At 39.6% G+C, this 9,724-nt stretch overlaps 1 protein-coding gene across 1 annotated transcript in view; it reads left to right on the forward strand.

Annotated features, from left to right (window-relative positions):
• The window catches only part of ghrhrl (growth hormone releasing hormone receptor, like), a 45,800-nt gene extending 40,073 nt beyond the window's left edge, over positions 1 to 5,727 (forward strand). The window contains exons 13-14 of the mRNA XM_077218127.1: positions 4,879 to 4,920; positions 5,447 to 5,727. Coding sequence (XP_077074242.1) covers positions 4,879 to 4,920; positions 5,447 to 5,548 — 144 coding nt within the window. The 3' untranslated portion in view covers positions 5,549 to 5,727. The remainder of the gene's footprint in view (positions 1 to 4,878; positions 4,921 to 5,446) is intronic.
• The last annotated feature ends 3,997 nt before the right edge of the window (positions 5,728 to 9,724 follow it).

Here is a 9,724-nt window from a genome sequence, read left to right on the forward strand (position 1 = left end):
CTGTTTGAAATCGCTGGTGTTTCTGACATCACAAACTGCCTTGTAACCAATCAGTTCAACGTGTGATCGTCAACAAGTGGATCTCTGAGATGCTGTGAGTGAGTGGAGGCGGGGCTAACTTGCATAATAGAACCGCGTATACTAAATGAGGCAAGGGTGTAGAGTTATATTCAAGCTATTTTAAGGCATGAAGAATTTGTTTTCAAGGATAAAACATTTAAATATGTCATTTTGGTGATCAAAGATGAGTTTTGGGAGACAATTATTGACTACAGGGGGACTTTAATGGAAGTTCTGAAGCTCAAAACTTAAATCACGTGCCAACTCACTACACATGATGACACGCGATGGATGTTTTTAAAAATACAAACCATTATTTAATTATTTTTCAGCTTAAACGTACATCGTTAGATGGGTAATGAACATAATCTTGCTAACATTCATCATTTATGTACAGCTGAAAGGTTGCATGTATATGTAACAAGCAAAGTTTTCATCATAATGTAGGCCTACTTTAAGTAACATTAAAATATAATGTCAGAAAGATATCAGTTCTGCTGTTGTTCATAAAAAATGTACTAGTGATGTTGTATGTACAATGAGGACATTGTCACATCGCCAGAAATAGAGTCATCAGTGTCCCAATGTGTAGTGAGCCAGGTCTTTACCAGTGCCTGAATTAATGTACACCACATACTGATTCATGAGCTAGGGAGCTGATTGAGACGCACCCAGATTTTCCGAAAATCATGTTGTGTATGATGGGCACAGGCTCTGATTTTTTTTTTTTTTTTTTTCAAACTGTTATGATTCTATCCGGTCTGATCATATCAAACAGAACACATTAGAACACATAGGCTATTGTTTTCATTAGCTAAACAAAAGCATGCCAAACAGTAAAGTTCTATTAATGAACAAATGACTCGTTTGAAGTGGTTCGTTTTAGTGAACCAAAAGCATGCAGCGCAAGTCTGATTAACCAACAATTGATTCTTGTAAATCTTTTTAATGAATCAAAAACATAAAACACAAACAGCGGCTGCGTTCAAAAGCTTAAAAATGCTGCCTTCGGAGGCTGCGTTCCAGAAGGCATCAAAGCACATGCGAATCCAATGTTGCCATCGCTTCCTGTATCCTGAGATACCTTCATGTGATCGATTTCTGAAGGCAGCATTGATGTATCCTTCGCTGCCTTTGATATCCCACAATCCTGTGCTTTCCATTCTGTGATAGTTGAGCTAAAAAATAAAGAACTGAAAAGTGCGATTGGTGGTCAGTTTGTGTAAAGTACATGTTTGACCAACGTTTTCCACTTCTAATGTCATTTCTAGTGAGAAATTGCGTATTCACTTAGTTATCACCAAAGCTTGCTCTATTTTGCTGTAGATCATTAAACCGTTGTGTTGTCTGTCAGAAATCAGTTTCGTGAGGAACCGTCGTGTGCAGACTCTGCCTACAAAGTCATTGCCTGATAAGGCAGCGAGGCAACAAGTCGGCCGCCTAAGTTTTCAAACGCAGCATAGTCTGATTCATGAACAAATTATTCTTCTTAACCAGTTCTTTATATTGAATCAAAAACATGCATAGCAAACCGTATAGTCTGATTCAGAATCAAATGACTCTTTTAAACCACTTCGGATTAAATGCAATAATTGGACGAATATTGTTTGGTCCTGAGACTGCCACAGAAGATATATGTACATTTATTTAGACCACCTCTATTATTGATCATGATGTGAAGAGAGTTTCAGCCAGTATAACAAAAAGTGTTTGTGAAAAACATTGCCCTTTAAGTCTAGTGTCTGATCCTTTAGACTTTTAGGCCCGGTTTCACAGACAGGGCTTAGATTAAGCCAGGATTAGACTTTAGTTCAATTAGGACATTTAAGTTGCTTTTATAAACGTGCCTTAGAAGGAAAAAACATTACTGGTGTGCATGTTGAGACAAAACAATGTCTCTGACATATTTTAAGATACTTTCAGTTAAAACAGCTCAAATTTTAGTCTGGGATTTGATGCCCTCTTTTTCTCTATGACCACTTACAAGTCGGCAAGTGTATGTTTTAAAATCTGTTATGAAGTCTTGTGTTGTGTTCCAGTCCTTAGATATGCTCCCCTCGGTATAGTCGATGAGCTCTGATCAAAACCACCTCATACTCACCTTTGATCTTTTGAGACAGAAGATGGACATTGGGGTTTTAGAAATATTACTTAGTTAGCTGGAACGCTAATTGAGTTTCTTGAAGGGCCGATAACTAATTTTGAAGATTAATTCCATGCAGGAGTTTGAGGAAGGCTGTAACCCTCTTGTAAAAGTTTATTTAAGTCATAATATGAGGTCCGTGATGTGCGTTTTTTAGTGCTAATTACTTTCTATGTAGGCTAACATTGAAGTAAGACTGTGTTCTTTCTTTGTCTTGACTAGTCAGACATGTCAGCTCCACCGAATGTGAAAATGATTGAATCGTGCAGGCGGTGCAGATTGCGGTTTACAGAGCCTATGGCTGTATCAGTGACAGGTTTGATATCTCAAGACATCTATTTTAGGGTTCTCTCTCTCTCTCTCTCTCTCTCTCTCTCTCTCTCTCTCTCTCTCTCTCTCTCTCTCTATATATATATATATATATATATATATATATAACAGGATTTTGATTAAGCTCACTTGGGGCCATGTTCAGATCCTTGGATACAAACCTGTTGTTTGTCTGTGTAACACTGAAGTAATACATGCTTTACTCTTCTATACAAATGTAATGTCATTCTTCTTCAAACAACATGAAACTCGATGGTGTTTGAAATAGGGTTAGTTATTGATACATATTTACTGATTCAATTCCAGCTCACAAATTCCTTATTCATGTTGGCATATTTCTTTTATAATGTGTTTAATACTTTTATATGAAATATTTATCTCAGGCAATGCTGTAATTGATTAAGGAAACCTTGGTACTTGATACATTACAAAAATATTGATATAAACAACAGAGGCGAAACTAAGCAGTTTGATTTCTATTTATTTAAAGAATCAACACAACCAAAAGCTGATATATCCTACATCTTTAAATTGAATTTCGTTAACACTTTTTGGTAGCACTTTATTTACAGTGTCCTTGTTACATATGTTACATGTACTTACATAGTAATAACAGTAAATCATGCATAATTACATGTAACTAACCCTCAACTAAATCCTAATCCTACCCTAACCCTATAGACCTTATGCGCCAGAGAAATGAGGGCGCCGCCATCTTTAGAATATTGTCTTTGAACTTCTGTTTTTGCGGTCGCTCTGTATATTTCTATGGCATCGCTGTCCAGAAGTAATTAGCTGGTGAAGTTGATTTACTCATTGTAGAGTTAACGAAAGTTATCATGAGCATTGTAATGTTTATTATAAGCATTGTAAAGCATATGTCTTAAAAAATAGACATTGGAAATTTTTTAAACGAGTCGTTCATTCATAACTACGCAAGATCGCTGTGAAAATACAGACCGGAAGACAAAAGACAACAAACTCAGCGCTGAAAAGGGGCGTGGCTACATAAGGTCTATAGTAAGTACATGTAGTTGCTTAATATTACTCAGTACTTAAATATATAATTACACTGTAACAATCACATCTTAAAATAAAGTGTAACCCACTTTTTTTAGCGTCATTGTTACATATATGTTACATGTAGTCACTATAGTAATAGCTATAAGTTATGCATAATAACATCCAACTAACCCCAAAACCAAACCCTAATCCTAGCCATATAGTAAGAACATGCAGTTACTAAAGAATTACTTATTATTATACTAATAATTACTGATTATTCTAAAATTATAAACTATTCAAAACTACCATAAAATAGTATAGAAAGTTTGTGAGTCATAGACTCATAAAATTAATTAGTTTGTGCATCATATACAACATTCGTGCTGTATGTTTTTGATTTATTTTTAAAAAAATGGCTTAAAAGAGTCATTCTTTTAAGAATCGGACTTCATTTGTTGTGTTATATGTCTTTCATTCACTAAAAACAACCAGTTTAATTAAGAGAGTAAATTGTTTGTGAATCAGACTACACTGGTTGCTCTGTATGTTTTTGATTGACTAAAATGAACCATTTGAAAAGAGTCATTTGTTCATGAATTTTAGTTAGCGCTGCATGTTTTTGATTCACAAAAAAAAGTGTAGAGGAGTCATTTGTTGGTGAATAGTGTTACACAGTTTAACGTTGTGTTTTTGATTCACTGAAAACAACCATTTGTTCATGTATTGGACTAAAATGTTTTTGATTCACTAAAAAGAGCCCGTTTAAAGGAGTCATTCATTGGTGAATTGTGTACACAGTTGTGTGTTTTTCATTCACTGAAAAGAGCCAGTTTAAGGAATGATTTCCAGTGAGGTTTTTATGAACAGTTATTATATGGTAAAGAGTATGTATGCACATAACAGCATGCAAATTCATGAATGATTTCTATCATCTTTACATTCAGAGTCACACTTGTAAAACATGTTAGCTGTTCAATGTCATTAGTAGGCTATGTAAATATCTGGATTAACTCTCTTATGAACACATTGCCAGTCAATTTCTTACTGCGGATGAATACTTTAGCGCTGGACCGTCTTGCATTTTAATCTTATGGACACTCCTGATGGATTAATATTTGATCCGGCTGCCTCACAACACACAGATATACATCCATGATTATGCAAAAGTATATGGGCCTGCAGAAATTGTTTTAAAAGCATATAATTTCTGTCTCAATGCACTCAATATAAGATGAAAGGAAGAGGAAGAGAAATGGATTTATAATATTTGTAGATGTTTGATCTGAGGAACATTTTCTGCAATTTGCACTGTCTTCCTCTTTTTTATTGATTTTCTTAAGGGCCTTATTGTGGCGGTTCTCTACTGTTTCCTGAACAAGGAGGTGAGTCTTTATTGATTGATAGCCCTCACACACCATAAACATACAAAATATGCACCAAAATTTAAAATAATGTGCTGGAAGCCCTTTTTCGTTTACAAACTGTACAGTGCATGCAAGTCAGTTTTGTGTTTGAATGGAGATAATCAGCATTCTCAGAGGACTAAACAACATTTGTACTCAAAATCTTGGCCAATAAAATCCTCGACCAACATGTTTGCCAATCTTTATGAATTTGATTAAGAAACTGATTGGGGAATTACAAGAGGACTGCTCGAAGGCCAATAAGCAATTAAGGATGAATAATAAAAATGCATTGTATTTGAGCCTCTGCTATCTGGTAAAGCCGAACATCTTGTATTTAATGAAACTCATTTCTAACAAAACCACTGTATGAGCGAATCCGTTTGACAACTGTTCGTAATGATGTTTTAGGCTACAGACAGTGTTGTGGTGGTTGGGTCAGGTTTTGAGGGAAGTCTCTCCTGGGTTTTTGTGATTATATATCTTATATGTGTTTGTTTGTCAGGTTCAGAATGAAATACGCTCACGGTGGATTCGATATCAAGAGGGGAGTTACGTTGTCGTCCCTGTTGGAGTCAAAGGAAGTCAAATGGACACACCTTTCTAGAGTCACTCAAACTCATCAGTGCCTCCAGAAAACACTCACGTCTGAATGAAACACTGTTTGCAAATTGTATTGCTCAGTTCACATGACAACAAATGGCTTAAAGTGAGATCATCGCCACTAGCCTGCAGCCTGCAATGACACCAAAAGGATTCTGACATTTTTAATAGTGGCTTAAGTGTTCAAATGGGGTGGTGATGGCGCAGTGGATAAGACCCATGCCTTTGGTGTGAGAGACCTGGGTTCGAATCCACTGTGGGACACCAATGTGTCCCTGAGCAAGACACTTAACCCCTAGATGCTCCAGAGGCGTGCGACCTCTGACATACATAGCAATTGTAAGTCGCTTTGGATAAAAGCGTTCGCTAAATGAATAAATGTAAAATGTAAATGTCAAATACTGAACATTTGGGCTGAATTACACACACTCAAAAAACTATTTATTAGAGATACTGGAATTTATCATTACAGATCTGCTGTCAAATGGCCAAAACTGATGTCTGGTCTTGGGTAATTGACATCTTCACCCTTTATTAAAATACTATTAAAGATTTTGTAAGGATATTGTGTGTTGTGTTGTACATTGTATTGTAATGTAAGCAATTGTTTTATTTTAATAATGCAATGAAACATGGCAAAATGTTCGGTAAATAATTTTTGGCCAGGCTGTCATACAGTGAAATAATGAACACATGCAAAAACAAGAGAGAACCAAGGAATATTATTAAAAACTGATGATGTTGTAGTCAGTGTATGCTTTTGTGAGATTTTTATTTTTCTATGCTTTTTTTTACATAGTAAAATAGAACATGTAGCTGTATAGATTACCTTTCCAGATATTTTCCACATATTTTGATGGTTAGTATAGTTGTATAGTTCAAATATTCAAAGGCATCTTTGTAGCAAAGACTGATATGTGTCTATACAGACATTTACTCAGAAATATTAATTTGAGCTAAAGTGTAACGACTAGCCCTGTTTTCTTTTTCTATTCTGCTGGTTGATTCTTTCTTGGGTCTCTCAAAACTCGAAATGTTGCGTCTACTGAGAACAGAAATAGTTTTACTCAGTTTATTGTCAGTGTCTCTGCAGAACAGAGCAGAACAGACTAGAAGTGATGAAAGCTTCTGCTCTACACTGTTCCTCAATACTCAAGTTATTCCTCTTCTCTGAATATGTCAAATGTGTTGACCTGTAAATGTGTAAATGTTGAACTGTGAGTGTTTTTGTTTGTCAAAGTTGCGTCAAAAGTTGCGTCCAAAGTGTTTTGTTGCTATCCTCTTCTTGTCTATGCTCCTCTCTTCTCTTCTCGTCTCTGCTCCTCTCTTCTCTTCTCGTCTCTGCTCTTCTCTTCTCGTCTCTGCTCCTCTCCTCTCTTCTCGTCTCTGCTCCTCTCTTCTCTTCTCTGCTCCTCTCTACTCGTCTCTACTCTTCTCTTCTCGTCTCCTCTCTTCTCTTCTCGTCTCTGCTCCTCTCTTCTCTTCTCTTCTCGTCTCCTCTCTTCTCTTCTCGTCTCTGCTCCTCTCTTCTCATCTCTGCTCCTCTCTTCTCGTCTCTGCTCTTCTCTTCTCGTCTCTGTCCTCTCTTCTCGTCTCTGCTCTTCTCTTCTCGTCTCTGCTCCTCTTTTCTCGTCTCTACTCCTCTCTTCTCTTCTCGTCTCTGCTCCTCTCTTCTCTTCTCGTCTCTACTCTTCTCTTCTGATCTCTGCTCTTCTCTTCTCTACTCCTCTCTTCTCTTCTCGTCTCTGCTCCTCTCTTCTCTTCTCATCTCTGCTCCTCTCTTCTCTTCTCGTCTCTGCTCCTCTCTTCTCTTCTCGTCTCTGCTCCTCTCTTCTCTTCTCATCGCTGCTCCTCTCCTCTCTTCTCGTCTCTGCTCCTCTCTTCTCTTCTCGTCTCTGCTCCTCTCTTCTCTTCTCGTCTCTGCTCCTCTCTTCTCGTCTCTGCTCTTCTCTTCTCATCTCTGCTCCTCTCTTCTCTTCTCGTCTCTGCTCCTCTCTTCTCGTCTCTGCTCTTCTCTTCTCATCTCTGCTCCTCTCTTCTCTTCTCGTCTCTGCTCCTCTCTTCTCTTCTCGTCTCTGCTCCTCTTTTCTCTTTCCTCTCTTCTCTTCTCGTCTCTGCTCCTCTCTTCTCGTCTCTGCTCCTCTCTTCTCGTCTCTGTCCTCTCTTCTCGTCTCTGTCCTCTCCTCTTCTCGTCTCTGTCCTCTCTTCTCTTCTCTTCTCGTCTCTGCTCCTTTCTTCTCTTCTCGTCTCTGTCCTCTCTTCTCGCCTCTGCTCCTCTCTTTCATCTCTGCTCCTCTCTTCTCTTCTCGTCTCTGCTCCTCTGTTCTCTTCTCTTCTCGTCTCTGCTCCTCTGTTCTCTTCTCGTCTCTGCTCCTCTCTTTTCTTCTTGTCTCTACTCCTCTCTTCTCGTCTCTGCTCCTCTCTTCTCTTCTCGTCTCTGCTCCTCTCTTCTCGTCCCTGCTCCTCTCTTCTCTTCTCGTCTCTTCTCCTCTCTTCTCTTCTCGTCTCTGCTCCTCTCTTCTCGTCTCTGCTCCTCTCTTCTCATCTATGCTCCTCTCCTCTCTTCTCTTCTCGTCTCTGCTCCTCTCTTCTCTTCTCGTGTCTGCTCCTCTCTTCTCTTCTCTTCTCGTCTCTGCCCCTCTCTTCTCTTCTCGTCTCTGCTCCTCTCTTCTCGTCTCTGCTCCTCTCTTCTCTTCTCGTCTCTGCTCCTCTCCTCTCTTCTCATCTCTGCTCCTCTCCTCTCTTCTCGTCTCTGCTCCTCTCTTCTTTTCTCGTGTCTGCTCCTCTCTTCTCTTGTCTTCTCGTCTCTGCTCCTCTCTTCTCTTCTCGTCTCTGTCCTCTCTTCTCGTCTCTGATCCTGTCTTCTTATCTCATCTCTGCTCTTCTCCTCTCTTCTCGTCTCTGCTCCTCTCTTCTCTTCTCGTCTCTGCTCCTCTCTTCTCTTCTCATCTCTGCTCCTCTCTTCTCTTCTCGTCTCTGCTCCTCTCTTCTCTTCTTATCTCTACTCCTCTCTTCTCGTCTCTGCTCCTCTCTTCTCTTCTCGTCTCTGCTCCTCTCTTCTCTTCTCGTCTCTGCTCCTCTCTTCTCGTCTCTGCTCCTCTCCTCTCTTCTCGTCTCTGCTCCCCTCTTCTCTTCTCGTCTCTGCTCCTCTCTTCTCTTCTCGTCTCTGCTCCTCTCTTCTCTTCTCGTCTCTGTCCTCTCTTCTCGTCTCTGTCCTCTCTTCTCGTCTCTGTCCTCTCCTCTTCTCGTCTCTGCTCCTCTCTTCTCGTCTCTGCTCCTCTCTTCTCTTCTCACCGCTGCTCCTCTCGTCTCTGCTCCTCTCTTCTCTTCTCCTCTCTGCTCCTCTCTTCTCGTCTCTGCTCCTCTCTTCTCTTCTCGTCTCTGTCTTCTCTTCTCGTCTCTGCTCCTCTCTTCTCTTCTCGTCTCTGCTCCTCTCTTCTCGTCTCTGTCCTCTCTTCTCTTCTCTGCTCTTCTCTTCTCGTCTCTGTTCCTCTCTTCTCGTCTCTGCTCCTCTCTTCTCATCTCTGTCCTCTCTTCTCGTCTCTGTCCTCTCTTCTCTTCTCGTCTCTGCTCCTCTCTCCTCTTCTCTTCTCTTCTCGTCTCTGCTCCTCTCTTCTCTTCTCGTCTCTGCTCCTCGTCTCTACTTCTGTTCTCATCTTTTCTTTTCTTGTCTCATCTCTTCACTGCTTGTCTCCTCTTGTCTCTTCTGCTAGTCTCATTACTTCTGTTCTTTTCTTGTGTCTTCTCCTCTCTGCTCATTTCTTTGATCGTCTCTTTTCTTCTGTTCTTGTCTTTTCTCTTGTCTCATCTCTTCTAGTCTCTGCTGGTCTCTTCACTTCTCTTCTTTTCTCTGCTTGTCTCCTCTTCTTTTCTTGTTTCTTCTGGTTTCTTCTCTGCTCATCACTTTACTTCTGTTCTCGTCTTTTCTCTTCGTGTCTCTCTTCTCTGCTTGTTTCTTCTTGTCACTTCTCATTTCTTCTGTTCTCTTCTTGTCTCTTCTTTGCTCATTTCTTCTCATCTCTTCTCAGGTCGTCTCTTTACTTCTTTTCTCTTCCCTGCTTGCATTATCTTGTCTTTGCTTGTTTCTTCTGATCTCCTCTCTGCTTGTCTCTTTCCTTCTCGTTTTGTCTTTTCTCATCTTGTCTGGTCTCTTCGCTTCTCACCAAATGTGCATTTATAC

This window comes from Siphateles boraxobius, unplaced genomic scaffold (genome assembly GCF_051911475.1).
Source record: "Siphateles boraxobius isolate OS27281-9 unplaced genomic scaffold, OSU_SipBor_1 77, whole genome shotgun sequence".
NCBI classification, from domain to species: domain Eukaryota; kingdom Metazoa; phylum Chordata; class Actinopteri; order Cypriniformes; family Leuciscidae; genus Siphateles; species Siphateles boraxobius.